The 19011-nt window shown below is 39.8% G+C and overlaps 1 protein-coding gene and 1 long non-coding RNA gene across 22 annotated transcripts in view; one reads left to right on the forward strand and one right to left on the reverse strand.

Moving 5' to 3' along the window:
* The window catches only part of LOC133109589 (uncharacterized), a 187890-nt gene that overhangs the window by 148932 nt on the left and 19947 nt on the right, over positions 1-19011 (forward strand). For all 21 annotated transcript variants that reach the window (XR_009704752.1, XR_009704740.1, XR_009704742.1 and 18 more), the window contains one exon: positions 18504-18572. This is a non-coding gene — a long non-coding RNA (uncharacterized LOC133109589). The remainder of the gene's footprint in view (positions 1-18503; positions 18573-19011) is intronic.
* Positions 368-15108, reverse strand: LOC133109563 (myosin heavy chain, fast skeletal muscle-like). Its single transcript, XM_061218934.1, has 41 exons — positions 15088-15108; positions 14724-14761; positions 14138-14356; positions 13038-13181; positions 12788-12944; positions 12018-12045; positions 11804-11915; positions 11624-11716; positions 11460-11523; positions 11273-11371; positions 11084-11187; positions 10476-10614; positions 10216-10334; positions 9902-10051; positions 9622-9792; positions 9226-9532; positions 8910-8983; positions 8642-8729; positions 8338-8455; positions 8061-8184; positions 7516-7652; positions 7023-7278; positions 6688-6930; positions 6421-6597; positions 6140-6285; positions 5968-6058; positions 5489-5878; positions 5273-5399; positions 5071-5189; positions 4723-4919; positions 4450-4633; positions 4171-4336; positions 3935-4059; positions 3338-3646; positions 3055-3258; positions 2808-2933; positions 2412-2582; positions 1967-2071; positions 1783-1878; positions 621-752; positions 368-490 (listed from the first exon to the last, which is right to left on the reverse strand). Exons 3-41 carry the CDS (start codon positions 14342-14344, stop codon positions 473-475), a joined length of 5817 nt encoding a protein of 1938 aa, XP_061074918.1. The 5' UTR covers positions 14345-14356; positions 14724-14761; positions 15088-15108; the 3' UTR covers positions 368-472.

Consider the following 19011-nt stretch of genomic DNA (forward strand, 5'->3'; position numbering starts at 1 on the left):
TTGGACCACTAATGTTAATACACTAGTCTGTGGTTGTCTGGCATAGTATCAGACGTAATAAAAATCAAAAGAAATCAATGGAAAAATTGAATGCATTGCTCATGTTGAAATGGACCTTTTTTCTCAGTTAATTCATGCTAGCAGCAGTGTAACAGAGACCCAAACCTCAGTGAACCTGGGGTATGATGCCATACTGTCAGTTGCTCACACAGTTACACATCAGTGGTCTATTGAGTTTGCAAAAGAGACCAAAGATAAAAGTCACTAAAAACGAGATAGATTGTCTGGAAAGTCAGAATAGACAGAGTAAGTGTTCTAATGAGATCCCAAACAAGTTCTTTGAGTGAAAAATACCAGAAATGCGGAATAGATGCTCAACTTTATTGATTTACAGCTTAAATGAGAACATTTCACAAGACATTTCACATATTGTATGAGTGCTTGTTACTGCGTCTCATCTGGGTTTCTTTCCTTATTCTGCTTCTTTCACCTAAAAAAAAAAAAAAGAACAGTGCATTTAGAACCTCATAGTCATCATTTACAGACCCAGTTCATTGGCAGTAGTTTTCATACAGTAGGCTATATGGGTTTAAATTAACCGATTTTGAGTGGTAACCTACCTTGCCGACGTCACGGCTCTTGGCTCTCAGCTTGTTGACCTGGGACTCAGCGATGTCGGCACGCTCCTGAGCTTCCTCCATCTCATGCTGCACCTTCCTGTACCTGGACAGGTGGGTGTTGGCTTGTTCCTCCTGTGAGTGAGCAAGACATTTCACCAGTCAAAGTATTGCAGAGTAAATGTTTTCATACAGCTGTCAGGTTTAGGTTAGGTCAATTTTTTTACCTTTTTAATTTAATTGTCAATCATGCTACTATTTTTCTGCTTTTAGTCTTGTGTACTTGTTGAACAGATCACATTAGCTTTCAGCAAGTAGCAAGGTTTAGAGCTACCAATAAAACCCCCAACCAAACTAAGCAAAACAAGATGGGACAGTTCATATTTTTCTATGTGGTGCCTTATCTACTACCTCAATCATTATGCTGCTGTGGAGTGACAGTTTAGGGAGTTGTGTGACAAAGGTTTATGGGCACAGCTCATGATAATTGTGGAATGAGGCAAAAGCCTTGTGGAAATGATCCCCTGGATCTCGAGAGTAGAAAAATCAGAGCGTGTGAAAGGAACAATAAGATTGAACAGCTAATACTGAATTCCAAACATTGGTTCCTTGCACACAGTGCAGGAAAAATAATAAATTGCCAATGAATCAGAAATAACTGAACTACATGTTCTCAACCCCTGCACTAAAAATAGAACATGTTTCATCCAGCCAGTCTTGGATGCTGTTATAGCATTGGCCCCAAGCAAGTTTGCACATTTGACTTGACAAAACTCCCACTAGACTCAATTGAAGGATGTGATAACTGTTCTTCCAAACACTTCACTTACAAACATTATTTCAGTTACAAATGATTTTTTTCTCTTGTAATGAGACCTAAGGTAAGATTCGCAAGTGCACCGCAGTGAAAGCAGTGCAGTGACCTTATGCATTAATAATTCAGGTTAGCAGTGCAAGTCCAACATAGATGCAGCAATCTGAGAGCCTATATTTTACTAGTTGGTCAACAAAACATTTTGTTAAGGTAGCTGGCTGCTTAACAGATGCTATCTGCATCCCATCTCATGTCCCATGTCTGTTCCCTCTGATATTTCTAAAATATAAGCTTTCATCCCATCTCAAAAATACATTCCCTCTGGTATTGGATATTGAGCATTTGACTTACGGATTCCTCAGCCTGCCTCTTGTAGGACTTCACTTTGAGCTGCAGTTTGTCCACCAGGTCCTGCAGTCTGTGGACATTCTTCTTGTCCTCCTCAGTCTGCAGAGGGTAAAGCAGGTTCAGAAGAGGTAGCATGCCTGGTTGTTGTTTTGTCCACTGTTTTAGGTTAAGATGTATGAAACCATACCTGGTAGGTGAGCTCCTTGACTCTCCTCTCATATTTACGGACACCTTTGACGGCTTCGGCTCCACGTCTCTGTTCAGCCTCAACTTCAGATTCTAGCTCGCGCACCTTGAATCCAAAAATGTCAAAATAAATGTGTAACTATAACTATGTACAGAATAGCCAGAACATACTTGTGTTTTAATCATATATGCCACATTGCATTGGATTTAAAAAATGTTTTTAGTACACACAGGAGATAACTGCATTATTGTCATCTGACAAGTACATTTTAAAATAGGTACTTATCTCTATTTTCTAAATCTGTAGGCTTAAAGCTTTTGACCTGAAGTAATTCATAATTGCATGTGAATTATGTTGTGTAACTTTGATTCTCTTAATGCTGTGCTTGCAATTTCCAAAGTGAGCACTTTGATTTGGATGACTGAAGTTGCCGCTGGTAACTTACCCTTGCTTCCAGTTTCTGGAGCTGTTTCTTTCCACCCTTCATGGCCAGATTCTCAGCCTCATCCAGACGGTGCTGCAGGTCCTTGACTGTAATCTCCAGGTTCTTCTTCATCCTCTCCAGATGAGCGCTGGTGTCCTGCTCCTTCTTCAGCTCCTCTGCCATCATGGCGGCCTGCAGTTTTATACAGTTTAGTCACAGGTTTTCTATACAAATCATTTTCAACTTAAGGTCAATGTTATTTTTGGCAGCCAAAGCTCATAGATGGGTAGGTGTAGGCTAGTAGTACAGTTGTCCTGCACAGTTATTGCTCCCTTATGCAAATCAAATTTAATGTATTACCCCATTAAAAAAACTAGCTAATATAATACAGGTAAAACTGATATGAGTAGCACTCACATCTGTGATGGCCTTCTTGGCTTTCTCCTCAGCATTTCTTGCTTCCTGGATGGTGTCATCAACTTCACCTTGGATCTGGACAAGGTCAGCTTCCAGCTTCTTCTTGGTGTTGATAAGGCTGGTGTTCTGGACACAATGGGATATTTTTAGATTGCCATGTAATTATGGTGTAATTCACCCTATTGTCCGGTAAAATGAGAAAGGAATGATCAAATTAAAATAATAAAGTAATGCCTTATTGACTCACTTGGGAGTGCAGCAGTCCCACGCGCTCACTTGCATCGATCAGCTCCTGCTCGGCCACTTTGCGGCCCCTCTCTGTCTGTTCCAGAGCAACCCTCAGTTCTTCAATCTCAGCCAGCATCAGGTTGTTCCTGCGCTCCACCATGGCAACCTGTTCCTTCATGTCCTCCTGTCCTCTGATCGCATCATCCAGGTGCAGTTGGGCATCCTGACAGAGATTAATAAAGTTAATTGTGTATGAAAGCCTGAACATGTTGGAGCTGAGCACAGGTATTTTAGAAACATACCTTGAGCTGTCCTTGGACATTCCTCAGTTGCTTCTGGGCTTCAGCTGCCTGGCGGTTGGCATGGCTCAGCTGAATCTCCATCTCATTGAGGTCTCCCTCCATCTTCTTCTTGATTCTCAGGGCATCATTCCTGCTCCTCACCTCAGCATCAAGGGTGGTCTGCATAGACTCAATCACCCTCTGGCTGTTCCTCTTGATCTGCTCCATCTCCTCATCCTTCTCCGATAACTTCCTGTCAATTTCACCCTTGACCTGATTGAGCTCCAGCTGTATCCTGAGAATCTTGGACTCCTCATGCTCCAGTGCTCCCTATGAAATTGTGAGAAAAAATGCGTTTTGCAGTAATTGAGAAGCAATTGAGAAAATGTATAATATTTGTTAAAAGGATTCACAAGTAAGCAACAAACATGATCAATTATTGAATTTTATGAAACACTTTCATTGCCCAATATGAAATAATAATTCTCTATTATACAGACTTAAAAACACATTCCGAAAAAACAAAACAAAATGTCAAATGTAGCAAACCAGAAAATATAAAATTGAAACTGAAGCTACATTGCATTACATGTATGAAATTTGTTAGGGTGTGATTACCTCTGCCTCTTCTAAGGCTGTCTGGATTTCTGCTTTCTCACTCTCCGCAGTCTTCTTTGCCTTTTCCAGCTCATGAATGGTCTTTCCGCTCTCTCCAATCTGTTCAGTCAGGTCGGAAATCTCCTCTGGAATGACAATTGAAAACAATTTAATGATTGTAGTAACTATGGTTATTGCATGTATTTACGAAGGTTGTGTTGAGTATGATTCTCAAATGAAATATCACGTGCACATACGCTGCAGATTCTTGTTCTCTCTCTTCAGTGTCTCCAGTTGGTCCAGAGTCTCTTCATAGGAGTTCTTCATCTTGAAGAGCTCAGTGCTGAGAGAACGGGCCTCTTTCAGCGCTCCCTCCAACTCGGCCTGGCCTTCCTCAAACTTCTGTTTCCATTCGGCCAGAACCTGAATGAAAGACAAAACGCAGCCATTAATACCACTTCCAGCTGGCCTTCATTTTGAACCTGATAGTGACATACAACACAGTTGTTAATGAGCCCAGCTTTGGTTAGATTTACCTTATCGAAGTTCCTCTGTTTCTTGTCAAGGTTGGCAGCCAGGGCATTTGCTCTCTCCACATCAATCATGAGATCCTCCACTTCACCCTGCAGCCTCTGCTTGGTCTTCTCCAGAGAGGCACACTTGGAGTTGACAGCCTCAATGGACTCCTCTGCCTCCTGAAGACGCTGTGCAAGCTTCTTCCTGTAGAGAGTGGCATTTCATTTGGTTTGCAAGACTCTTTCTGATTGTGTGATATGCAGTGGTTCTATAATATAAAACTGTTTAGTTACTTGGCCTCCTCCAGCTCCTCAGTGCGCTGGATGGCATCAGTCTCATATTTGGATCTCCACTGAGCCACCTCACTGTTGGCCTTGGACATTCCACGCTGCAGCTCAGCCTTGGCCTCCTGCTCCTCCTCATACTGCTCCCTCAGCATGTCACAGTCATGGCGGGCTGACTGCAAACCGTGGGCCAGGGCATTCTTGGCCTTAAGTCAAAGCAAAGGTTAGAATGCAAATGAATGAATGGATGTATTAGAGAATGCTGTGGAATTAAGAGTACAGTTCATGTATATGCCTTCCAGGCCCTTGTTGGTTAATTAAGCTGTGAAATACTGTTATGTTTGATCAATCTATTACCTTGACCTCCTCTTCAATGTGCCTCTTGAGCTCCTCAATCTGCTGTGTGTAGGCTTGTTTGCTTCTTGTCAGCTGGGAAACAAGAGCTTCCTTCTCCTCTAACTGGCGACTCAATTCACCTGAGTAAACCAAAGTATTGTGAATCTCCATCATATTTTTATTTCACATTTTGAAATCAAAAATCTATATTTGATATATGTACCATTTTCAGTATGAAGTCTTGCTTTGTGTGCGCTTGTGTCATTCAGCTGGCGTAAATGCTCATCGCTCTTGGTTTTCAGTTCACTCAGTTGATCTTCAAGGGTACGGCACATTTTCTCAAGGTTGCCCTGTTAGAAAAAAGTTTCTTTAGAACCCATCATGTTTGGTGAAAGAAACCAGACACGTCTGAAGTTATGTGCGTAGACCTTCTCTTTACCTTTGATTTAGCAACAGCCTCCATGTTACTGGAGAGGTCATCAATCTCCATTTTGTATTCACTCTTCTCCTTCTCCAGTTTCTGCTTGACGCGCTGAAGGTTGTCGATTTGTTCTCCCAGCTCTGCCACGCTGTCGGCCTGCTTCTTGCGGAGGGCGGAAGCGGTGGCTTCATGTTGCAGGGTGGACTCTTCAAGATCACGGCGCAGCTTCTGGAACTCAGCTTCACGCTTCTTGTTCATCTCAATCTGAGCAGATGTGGCACCACCTGCTTCTTCTAGCCTCTCACTGATCTCCTCAAGTTCCCTGGAGAGATCAGCCCTCTGCTTCTCAACCTTGGCCCGAGCAGCACGCTCAGCCTCGATTTCTTCCTCCAACTCCTCAATACGAGCCTGTGGCACACAATAGAAAAAGGGTTTAGGATATACATGGAACTTTTGTCATGTGTAATACATGAAAATTGGCTGCTTTGACAGAGTACCTGGAGTTCTTTAATCTTTTTCTGAAGCTGAGCACCCAAAGTTTGTTCATCCTCAATCTTGCTGAGAAGCTGGCTCATCTCAAAGTCCTTCCTGTGGAGAGAACACCATGAAAAAATAAGAATCTTTATCATTACATTTTCAGTCATTGTATTGATTTGAATCCTCCCTTACTTCTTGATCTTTTCATCTGACTGCTGCTTGTCATTCTCCAGATCCATTATGGATTCCTGCGCCAGTTTCAGATCACCTTCAAGCTTTCTCTTGGCTCTCTCAAGGTCCATGCGAAGCTTCTTCTCCTGTTCCAGAGATCCTTCCAGCTATTGTAGGGAATACAGGTAAAAAAATCTGTAAAAAGCCCTATTTATCCATAATCATCTTCTTGCCACTATATAATTCTGGTTTCTGTTCCCAAGGTTTTACCTTTTGGTCAAGAGCCCTCATGTTTTACTCACATCATCCACTTGCTGTTCAAGCTTGGTCTTTGCTTTGGTCAGAGTGTTGACTTTGTCCTCCTCTGCCTGGAGATCATCCAGGGTCTGCTGGTGTGCCTCTTGGAGGGCCTTCTTCTCTTTTGTCAACTTGGCAATAGTCTCATCCTGAGAGGCCATCTCTTCAGTCAGGTTCTTCACCTAAAGGGATTCATGTCACAGCATGTTAGGGAGATGTCACATCCCTGCAAAAACACAAACACACAAGCACTATATTGATGAATTGTGAACCTTGTTTTCTGTGGCATGTTTCTCCTTCTCCACTTTGGCCAAGGTGAGCTCTAAGTCATCGATGTCTTTCTTCAGCTCAGAGCATTCATCCTCCAGTTTCCTCTTCTTGGCAGTGAGCTCAGCATTCATTTCCTCCTCATCCTCCAGTCTCTCATTTGTCTCTTTGAGTTTTGCTTCAAACTGGATCTTCGCTTTGATGAGTCCCTCACATCTTTCCTCAGCATCAGCAAGGCCCTCACTTTCCTTGAATAAATTCAACATTTCATGAAATTCTTAAGCAGGAAGCAATTTGTGATAACTGTTATGACAATAGGAGAATTACATGGCCAACTTACAGATGCAACAGCCAACTGCAGGTCATTCTTTTCCTGCAGCAGAGAGACCATTTTCTCCTCAAGCTCCTTCTTCTTGGCTAATGCCTTTGCCAGATCCTCTTTGCACTTAGTGAACTCTTCCTTCATGTTGGACATCTCCTTCTCAGCTTCAGCACTCTTGAGAAGTGGCTTGATCTTGAAGTAGAGCTTCATCCATGGCCAGTGTTTCACATTCATGAATGAGCGCATGTTGTATTGGATGGAGTAAATGGACTCTCTGTGTAAAACATGATCAAAGTGAAGTATTTCTGAAGAATACAGCAGAATTGTTTACTTGAAATGAAGTAATTGGTTGATAGTTTATGCAAATAACAAATAGCTCATTTAATGCAGATACTGTTATAATTCAATGTTTACAGAAAGTCATGTAGTAGTACACAGAAACATTAGAAAAGTATTTTACATGATGAACCCCCTGAAATTGGTTCAATATTTTCTGCATTATAACATGTACCTCCTTTCCATCATTTTGACGAACTCTCTTCTCATGAGGTAGCCACGGCTGAGGGCCTGAGTCATGGTCACCAGCGTTGCCAGTTTCTCATCACGCATCTCCTCCAGGGTACCCAGCAGACCAGCTTTGAAGAACACCTGGAGGAAATCATGTAAATATTCAGTGAATAATAAGGCATAACGTACATCATATGATGAAGGAACAAGCTCATAATTGAACAGTATATACTATGTCTGTGTGTGTGTGTGTGTGTGTGTGAGAGATATATACACTATAACATGCCATGCATATTCAAGAATGTATAACACCAGAGGGAGGTGTCATGCATTTTTGTACTGTATATGCTCACACATGGAGCGATTTGTATCTCTTAGGCCATAGCAACAATTAAAACAATATTTAAGAAACTTTTAAGAGAGTACAAAACTGAGACTACTATACACAAATCTGCCACTTTGCTCCTCTAGTAAGGATCAATTACATTTTAAGCTTAAGAACTCATTATCATTTACAGAAATGCAATTCAGGCCCTTCAATTCTCTTACCTTGGTGTGGCCAAACTTGTACTGAGTGTGGTCCACATCAATGGAGCCCAGGAGCTTCTCAGAAGCTTTCTTGTTGTCAATGAACTGTCCCTCAGGGATGACACTGGCATTCAATACCTTGTATCTAAAAGAAAATACTGCCATTTTTAACTGGAGACATTGCTATGAAGTGTGCTTGATTGATAGTCAGTCATGGATTATTGTGGACAATAACTACATTACATTATAGCAACACTGTGGTCTATATACTCATGTATTAAAGAGGTGCATAAGATACCTCTGCTTGAAGTCACCATAGAGGATTCTGCTGGGGAAGCCCTTTCTGCAGATTCTGATGCCTTCCAGCACACCATTACACCTCAGCTGGTGGATAACCAAGAAGTTCTCCATCAGACCTAGAAAACAAGAAAATATGTTTATAATTCATCAATCATCATAATATATACAGTGATACTGTAAATGCAAGATATTGTGTCTCACAACACTACAATGTAGTTACTGCTACAAGGATTTATACTATTCTGTTTCTTGGATTCTTTTTTGACAAGTTGAGCTTATGGGGCCTTAAGTACAGTCCTTACCAGGTGTCTTTGATTCATTAGGAATCAAGCAACGCACAAAGTGAGGATGTGTGCTCCTCAGGTTGGTCATCAGCTTGCCCAAGTTCTCCTGTGAGAGAGGAGGAGGCAAAATATAGAAATAGGAAGCTGTACAACGCTTTTTTACATTAATTCAATCTATTATGTGAACATCACATGTACACGTTACGGTAATATTACACAGACACAGTGATATCACTGCCAACTATTCTTGGATAACAGTATAGTTTCACTTGCATTCCTCCCTTACCCTGAAGAGAGCAGACACAGTCTGGAAGGAGCCACCCTTCTTCTTGCCAGCCTTTTTGCCACCCTTTGCAGCTTCTGTTTGTACATGACAAATGAAACAGTTGGTTTTAATACTATTTTGAAGTAAAATCAAGAAAAGTTAAGAAAAATCACTTTTAGTTACCTGCTTTTGATAAGGAACTATGATTTCTATTTTCGCATTTCCTGTCAAATTGAGTGTCTTTGCTATTTTTGAGAGATTTATTCTGATCAACCTTTTTTTAGATTGTGACTTACAATGAAGACTATTTTCGTAAAATCAATCAGCACAGCCTTACCATCAGCTGCACCGTGGGTTGCATACAGGTGACACAGCAGTTTGACTGAGGACTTCTGGTACAGCTGTACTACAGAGTCGTTCAGAGGGTCCTTGTTCTTGTCCAGCCAGCCGTTGATGTTGTAGTCCACAGTGCCAGCATAGTGCACCAGGGCGAAGTGGGCCTCAGCCTTTCCTTTGGCAGGTTTGGGCTTCTGGAACGCGTTGGTTTTGCCCAGATGTTGGTCATAGAGCTTGTTCTTAAAGGTTGTGTCAGAAGCCTTGGGGAACATGCACTCCTCTTCAAGGATGGAGAAGATGCCCATTGGCTGGTGAAGGCAAAAATATTTCCATGAGGAGACATCAGGGGTAACAGAACATGTTTGTGTCTGTCGATAATAAAGGGCATCTCACATACCTTCTCAATAAGCTCAATGCAGGCAGCCAAGTCCATACCAAAATCAATGAACTCCCAATCAATTCCCTCTTTCTTGTACTCCTCTTGTTCCAGCACAAACATGTGGTGGTTGAAAAACTGTTGCAGTTTCTCATTGGTGAAGTTGATACACAGCTGCTCCAAGCTGTTGAACTGAATTTTTGAGAAGATACAAACTTTAGTGAAATTTGATTAAGGCCCTCATATTGTGATATTTCATGTACAAGAATTTGTGATAATATGACGGGGCACCGCCACTCACATCAAAGATTTCAAATCCAGCGATATCCAGGACACCAATGAAGTAATTTCTCTGTTGCTTTGTGTCCAACATCTCATTGATGCGAATGACCATCCACAAGAACATTTTCTCATAGACAGATTTGCACAGAGCATTAACAGAGTTGTGGACCTATTAGTGTAATGAGAAAAAGAGATAAATGCCATATTTGAATGTGTTATATTCTGTATATTTCACTATTGTTTCAGTACTGATGAATCACTATTCAGCAAATTGTATAGTGTATTATAATATTTGAGTATTATACAAAAATATTTTTCATTGAGATACATTACCTGTGGTACAGTCTGTCCCTTGGTCACAAACTCATTTCCGACCTTCACTCTGGGGTAGCACAGACATTTCAGCAGGTCAGCTGAGTTCAGGCCCATGAGGTAAGAAATTTTATCTGCCACTGAAATGAAGAGAATCAAGGTGTGATTCTACATGTTAAAATCGTAGTCAACCACAAAAAATGTAATCAGCGTAACCATTGCATAATCCTCTTAGCTACTTTGACGTTGGTGCATTAACAGAGCCAATGTGTTGCACTTACCCTCAGTGCCATCTGGTTCAGCCTGCTCCTCGCGCTGCTTTTGCTTAAACTTCATGTTCCCGTGATGCAAACAAGCACCAGTCAGCTTGTAGATGCCCAACTTCTCATCACCAGTGAAGCCCAAGATATCAATGGCAGTCTACAATGAAAACAAAAAATGTTCATCAGAATTCATCAGAGTTTTCAGCCTGGATTTGCTCAACATCATCATTTAAGCTTTATTCTTCAAGTGTCACAAGTGTCATGGGTCATTCTTGAATTCACAATAATTGCTGGGTTTCTAAGGAAATACACTAACACCTGAATTAATTTTCAAGACAATATTCAGGACAAATAATGAGTGAGGAAGAAAGCAAAACAAAATTATCAGTTGGAATTCACGACAACCTGTTTTCACATGGAATTAAAATATGTAGTCAAGATTTTCTCCGGTGACAATGCAAGAATTAATGTTTGAAGGGGTATCTGCTAGCCAGTCAGGCTGCTGGGAAGTCAGGGTGAACGATTACAGTGTACTGCAAAGTCCTGTATAGCAACTTTGTTGCTTCAGAAATACTGGTATAAAGCAGCACTTTTTGTAATTGATTTGGTGAAGAAAAATCACTTACATCTGTGGCAATGAACTCCTCCACGTCATCTATACTTTTGACAGTGATTTCACCTTGGCTGATCATGGGGTAATCATATGGGTTGGTGGTAATGAGTAGACCCTCTGTAATAAACAATAATCAGTTATACTGAAAATTGCAAGTGTTATTCACAGAATTAAATCTGTTGCAGAATGACAGATTTCACACCTAGCAGTTCAGGTTTGTGGCCTGTCATAAGCTGGTAGAAGATGTGGTAGCTGCGCTCAGCTGACAGCTGGAATGTTACTCTTGACTTTTCCAGCAAATCTGTGGGAAGAAAATTGCATTTTCATAAAAAGGTTTTTACAGTAGAATCCCTTGCTAAATTGATACAGTGTGTCAGGTAGAGACTTACAGGTTTCAATATCAGCAGAAGCCAGTTTGCCTGTTGTACCAAAGTGGATTCTGATGAACTTTCCCTGAAAAATTAACAAAATGAAATTTTGGGATTAAATGCCGCATTATTTCAGTACTGTTAATGTAAGGAAGTTTGAACTTTAAATATATCTTCAAACTTACAAAACGGGAGGAGTTGTCATTCCTCACGGTCTTGGCATTACCATAAGCCTCCAGCAGGGGGTTCGCTGCAATGATTTGATCCTCCAGTGATCCCTACAGGAGACACCGGACACCTCAGAAATGTGCAACAACAGTTAATGTTCCCAAGATATTTGCACATTTCTAGAGACTCCCTCTGACCTGCATTTTGCTAGCTGATTGCTCAGCTTTCTTTCCTCCAGCCACTGCGATTGTCGCGAAGTACTGGATGACACGTTTTGTGTTCACAGTTTTCCCTGCACCAGATTCTCCGCTGTGGAAGAACAGAAAGAACATTGCTTTTCATTTTTACAAACATTTAATTTTAGCTTTCTTTTAATCATGGTTTTGGAAATGTACTGTATGGGGTACATACGTAATCAGAACGGACTGGTTCTCACGATCTGCAACAGGAAAGATTGGAAATTTGTTATATTGATACACTTCTTTCATTCTTATCCTTTTTCTTTTCAAATGAGACGGACCTTACTCAACAACAGATTACCCTTTCTTTTTAATCCCATCCCACCCTGTTTGCAATCAATACACATGATTGAGGCTATTTGTATTCACATGGCTGGTACTGTTCAGCTGGTGAGATTGATTCCTTTCTCAGCAGGATTCTACATTTGGAAACATTATTGGCATTTGTCAGACGCTCTTATCCAGAGCGACATACAGTTAGACCAAGCAGGAGACAGTCCTCCCCCTGGAGCAATGCAGGGTTAAGGGCCTTGCTCAAGGGCCCAACGGCTGTGCAGATCTTATTGTGGCTACACCAGGAATTGAACCACCCACCTTGCGTGTCCCAGTCATTTACCTTAACCACTACACTACAGGCCGCCCCAGAAACATTTGTTTTGGGTGCCAATAAATCATTCCCATATTCAGTTAATCTGTCCTGCAGCACCAAAGTTGTTTGTAAAGTCACTTAGATTTCCTCCCCATTCTAACATTTGGTCTGAGAAACAGCTGAACCTCTTGGCCATGGCTGCATGCTATTTTGCATTTAGATGCTGCCATATCATTAACTGATTAAATATTTGCATTAACAAGCTGGTTTACAGGTGTACCTAACTGAGTATCTACTACTGTAAACCTGTATTTTAGAGTAACTTGAAAATGTGTACCAGAAGATATTCGTACCTGTGAGCATGAACTGATAGGCATTGTCAGAGATGGAGAAGATGTGGGGTGGGGCTTCAATTCTCTTTTTGCCTCTGTATGCTTCCACAACAACAGAATCGTACACTGGGAGCCACTTGTAGGGATTCACAGTGACGCAGAACAGCCCAGAGTAGGTCTGAAACAGTGACAGTAGATACATTATGTGCAGGAACACATTCATTTCTTTGCATTTTGTAAATGTATTAAAGTGTTTTTGAGGAAAACTCACATAGATCATCCATGCTGCATAGCGCTCTTTGAGGTTATACAGCACACAGGGCTCATTGAGGTGGGTCATCATGGCCATGTCCTCAATCTTGTCGTATTTGGGAGGATTCATTGGGTGGATGTCATCCTCCTTGACTGTTAGTTTCTGTGAAATAGAAAATTGAAGTGGTTATTAATATTATTATTATTATTATTATTATTATTATTTTATTATTATTATTACTACTATTATCAAGCACTATGTGCTTGGAGCCCTATTTATAATTATAATTATTTTCCGCCCGCTTTGAATGCTTATATCTCCCAAACGGTCTGGTGAAAACTCTTGCAACTTGCTAGGCATGTTACGAATATGTGCATTTGAGGGCTATTAGAATATGGCACCAGTTGGCCTAGTAGTGGCTTTATAGAGCACGTTTGAAAATGGAAAAATTTGAAAAGCCATAACTTTTGAACCAATATTTTAGACAATGAAATGCTAAAAAAAAAATCTTTCTTCTGATAAAACGTACATCTGATTGATGTCAGATTTGGTGGCTATCAGCTATGGCCTATTCCCGAAGTAGATTGTGAGGAAATTGTTAATCCATCAAAAACTGAATGGCTACTGAAATTGACCCATGTGGGCTCCATTTAAACAGCTGTAATTAATTCCAGACAGCTCATTCAGCCTTGATCATTTTCTACATCGAAGGCAATGAACAATACAAAACTTTAATGTACTCAATAGAGAATTTTTATAGTGGCCGCTATAAAATAATTGGTAATTTAGCATTTTTATTTTGGAAAAAATACAATGTAAAAATCTTCACATGAAGCGTAAGTCCAATCAATATGCCATTTGGAACAAGAACACTTTGTTTAACCGGCTATCTAAATTGCGAAGGAAAAGTTTCAAAATGATAGCCAATCATATTTTCATATGAAAATTAGCATGCAATGCTAAGTCAGAATTGTAAGCCATGGCTTGCCAAGGGGGCACTAGGGGTTGCTGTAGCTCCATAATTAATTTAGCCGTCATTGGCCTTCTCCAGCATTGCACTCTGTGCTTGGACCCTGTTTATCGCAGCTATTATTATTATTATTATTTTCTCTACTTACTTGATGCCCTTCCAGAGTTTCAACGGTGGCTTTGCCCCCCTCTCTGCTAACGAGTTTCCCCTTGAGGTACATCTCCTTGGGCTCAGCCACAAAGTAGGCCGTTTTGGCATCAAAGGGTGTGTTCTGGGCCTCGATTCTCTCCTTCTCAGGCTTCCGGAGGAAAACGGATGCTGGCCCGAAGACCGACATCTCCGCATCTGTACTCATGATGGCAATTTACTGAGGAGAAACAAAGTAAATGTTCAAGCAACTGAATCCAACATTTTATCGAAGTGAACTAGAAAGATTTCAGTCACAAAGACAAAATGAACAAGATGGCCAGTTACATAGTGGTTTTTAAATATGTACCCAGTAAATGCTCAACTATACCTGGTAAAAAGTTGAAAATGTTTTGGGTAGAAAAATATATAAATGGCTCTCTTCATTATCAAATGCGCTCTGAGCTCAAATACAAATACAAATTTGTTTTTATCTTGGGTGAATTTAGGTAGGAAAATGGGGGGGGGGTGGGGGGTTGGGGATTCTTCAGATGTGCTGTTAGGCTTTATTCTTTTTGATTGTTAAAGCAATTTATGTTTAGGCCTACCTCCTTCAATGCCAAGAGAAAAAGGTGGTCTTTGAGTGCTGAAAAAAACAGTTTTCCATTAATACAGTATTAAATGTAAACTACATGTACGCTATTTCGTAATTTGCTCAATTTCAAGGGAAAACATGAAGGCCCGCTATTGGCTTTTTAAAATGGTTGAGATACTCAGGAATATGCTGATATGCTTATGTCTTTATGTAATTTCAATACAATTACCACACATGTGATACAAATACTGTATCAGTTTATGTTTTTGTTATTTCTATTTGACATTACTCTTAACATAATGAACTTATACACAATCCCTTCGGGCTTCATACTGTACATTGTAAGCTGCTCCAATATCACAGTAAATCTCACTCACCTTGCAGGGTGCCAGCCAGTCCCTGGGGGTATGAGGGTGGCATCTTTTATAGAGAGGGATTTGTCTTCACTCAGCAGAACTCAACCCCTCTATTTGGTCATGTATCTTTCCCCTTACTGGCTATCTTGTGCTCGTAGCAGTAGATATGATATTATTTTTATCTTCTGATATTTGGTATTGCTTCGTGAAAATAATACTACACGGGGGTTCATAATAAATTATAGGAACATGAATGGGAGAAAACTGGGAAGCAAAAAATATAATTTTAATACATATAGTTCTGTACAATATTTGATTCATGATAACATATTTTGTCCTGAATTACAGTACAGTATAAAACTCAAATGTATGTTTTTATTGTACTTGCTACAATGTACTTTCTTTTATTATAGTTAATCTCATCTTTTGGATTTTTTATGCATTTAAAATATTTTTAATGGGTGGCTTCATGGTATAAAGATAGAACTAATATGCATTTTAGTGGAACTGCCATAAAGAACATGGGAGCCTAGTGTAACTGTGGAGAGGTTATTAAATTAAACTGATATAATCACTTGCAGTGCTTACAAGTAACAATACTGGGAGTGACAATTCCCAGAACATTTACAAATAATGACACCTCAATGAAGATCAATCTTGTTCCTCAAGAAGTAAATCTAAACATTTTTACTTTAACATGCCTTGTTAACAGAACTTATCTATGGCTTTTCAATATATTAAATATTCATCGCATTATATTTTCAGCAAAAGTGTTTGAATTAACTGTTCTTGTAAGGTGGTAACATACTAAATAGTCAACTATCAAAATTCTACTTGACCTCCATAGATTTTTCTTAACAAAAAAAAGAAAAAAGGAAAAATCCCCCAATTTGGATTGCCCAATTATATTTATCAGCACTTATTGCTACAGCCTCTGCTGCCAGTTGTAGGTGCCTGACAGGCCCCCCTGCCCCAAGGGAAAGCTAGAGCCAACTGTGGCCTGCTCTGCCAGTCGTGGTTTGTACTGGCACTCTTCTTGCACACCAGTGCCCATTACATGACATTACCTTAATGGCATTTGGCAGACGCTCTTATCCACAGCGACGTACAACAAAGTGCATACCCATAACCAATTTAATAGTGATTTAAATCTTAGACAAGTACAATACATTTACATAAAGCATTCATCATCTGATAATTTCAAGAAACATGGAATCTGCAATATGCCAAGCTGCATCAAGCAAATGTTATTCAATTCCTCCAGGAGGTGTATACAGTGCATGGGACTAAACAAGCTTGGGAATGTTGCACAAAGCACTCCATTATTTGTTAAAGAAAATTATGAAAATATACTTGTCTATATAACCCAGAGGATTTCAAATGTAAAACAGATGGTGATCTGCGTAAGATAATCCAGACATTTCCGTACTCTTGTATCATGTGTATTATGAATTCTGGCAAAGATAAGGAGCCTAGTTTAGCCTTGGAGAAGCAGTGAAATGTCACTGGTGTACTGTTACAGGACTCTTGCATGCCTTAGAGTTTTGCATGAAACAAACTTCAAATCAAATCCTTGACCTCAGCAGTACAGACGTCAGCATTTCCGAAATGTACCTTATTAACCCTTAAAAATGTGTCATACCCCCAATTTTTAGCCTGGGTATGCTGGCTTTTGTTGTTACTAAGCACGTGATTGATCTATTAAAGCGGTTAATTACACAGTTAACCACTGCATTAAGCCTTTTGTCCATTCATTTTCTCATGTTGAGTAATGTTAAACAGGACAATATTCCGCTCTATCCTGACATTTTTCATCACCTTCCTCTGACTCTACTGTAACACCAGCATTTAAGATGATGTAGCTCATCATCCAGTTGTATTTTCCATTGAGAAGATTTCACTGAAGTTGGTGGAAGATAAATCACATAGTTAGTTTGTCCATACAGTAATGAGCCTAACCTTTCGTTTATTTACTTTCCTGTGAAAACAGCCATTAAGTGCAAGTTATTTATTTTTCAGTGTCAGAAAATAATGCATCAAATATATATTTTATACAACTTTCCACAATAAACAGCAAGAATATGTACAAATCTTTTAGTGCAGGGGTACCCAACAAGGGGCGATCCTTTTTAGGACTTTGTACCAACTTCTGGTCTTAATTATTTAATTGACTCAATCATATCCTGTCTGATATGTGTATGAGTACCAGCTACAGCTGCAGACTGCGAGTGTATCCTAAAGATTTTACTGTGCCCAAGTACAGGAGTGAACCAGCATAGTTTATAGACATTATGGACAGAAAATTAACAGATTAACCCTCCTGGACCTGAGTTGTGCACCCCTATTTTAGTGTTAGTCCATCCTTTGCCTTTATCACAGCTTGCTTTCTTTTTGAGAGACCTGCTGCTTTAAAAAAAAAATTAATCTGCAGGGATATCAATGCTTCTTGTAAACATCTCCAAAGTTCAGTCTTAGATGTTGGTTGCATTTTCTGCTTCTGCCTCAATCCAAGTAATCCCAAATGCATTCAATTTTTTTGTTGTATTTATCAGCATCCGCGATTCCTTCAGTCAAAGCCAAATATTGTCATACAACCCAAAACTGCACTGATCCTCCACCATGCTTGGCTGATGTGTTGTAGACGGTTCAAAGAGTCTTTCATAGCTTTAGTGGTGTATACACTGCTTTCTCAAAAAATCTCACATTTGGATTATTTGGTCCATAAAACACTCCACATCTCAGATGTTGTAGCAAATTGTTTTCTGTTTTGTTTATTTCCTTTTCTCAGTAGTGGCTTTCTGACAGCTATACTTGACTGGAAATGTGATAAATGCACAGTACAGTACTGTATGGCTATGTATGTCCTTCATGGTATACCTTGGCTGTGTTGTGTCATTTACTTTTATTTGCATAATTACACATTGTGGAGAAATGCCACAGAAAATGAATACTCGGGAATGTACTAGGGATTCTGGAGACTGAATCATTTCCAGTGCTTTGAAATTTGAAAGCATTACTGTGTATGTCAATAAATAATTAGCACTGCCAGAACAGCAGATTCTGTTTCATGCTAGCATTGGCTTCAATAGAATCTTTTTATTTATTTATTTAAATACACTTAAAACACTACACCAGCATCACATTACACAATTCATGTGTCTGGGTCTAGAGATGTTCCTGTGGGAAATGCTGCAAACTATTTTTATACAAGGTTTTTGATATTATAAGGCACCTCTATTCCCTGGATAAGATCATGTCCAAACATGGAATGGGAACGAACATAGAGAAGTGCTGACGCATGTTTTATTAAAATGATGCCCTTGATCCAATAATGTGGGTCTATGAAGATGAAATACTGATGCAGCTGCTCAGGGTATTGCTATTTGCCAGGATGTGCTGTGACACTTACTGTCGAGTTGGGTTTAATGTGCCCACAGTATTCCACCCCAGTGCTCCTTCAGCTCTGACTATTGCTGCACAGTTCACTTCAGAAGGTTTATCGAACAGTAAGTGAATTTATACTTGAAATTACCCAGTTTAACTAATTGACTGAGTAATTGCATGGTCTTGTTATCTTTGGACACCCATTAACTGAGACAGCGCAAATGCTAAAGACTGTGTGTGTGTATATGTGTATGTGTGTGTGTGTGTGTGTTTCCATATTTGAAAGCTGCAATTATCTGTATATTATATGTATATGTACATTTATATTCTCAGATGAGATTATTCTCATCTTTTCTGATCCTGAAAACTATATCTTTAAATGTATTTGGCATATATTCCACTTTTGGGAGGGATAATCCTGTGAATATATCCTTCTGTAGCTATTTGTTTTTGCTGCATCCGACAAGATGTACTCAAACATGAAATTAGATTATTGATTATTTTATTATGCAATTGATCACTTGATTCTTTGGCTCCTTTTAACTCTCTGTTTACTTGTAG

This window comes from Conger conger, chromosome 14, assembly GCF_963514075.1.
Source record: "Conger conger chromosome 14, fConCon1.1, whole genome shotgun sequence".
NCBI lineage: Eukaryota > Metazoa > Chordata > Actinopteri > Anguilliformes > Congridae > Conger > Conger conger.

Excerpts from the sequence above, each read along its gene's own strand:
- LOC133109563 (XM_061218934.1), bottom strand. The coding sequence starts at position 14,344 with ATGAGTACAGATGCGGAGATGTCGGTCTTCGGGCCAGCATCCGTTTTC. Across the intron at positions 8,984-9,225 it reads AACCCACGGTGCAGCTGATG|AAGCTGCAAAGGGTGGCAAA; the intron begins GTAAGGCTGTGC and ends ATGTACAAACAG. Across the intron at positions 3,647-3,934 it reads CAGCCTTAGAAGAGGCAGAG|GGAGCACTGGAGCATGAGGA; the intron begins GTAATCACACCC and ends ACAATTTCATAG.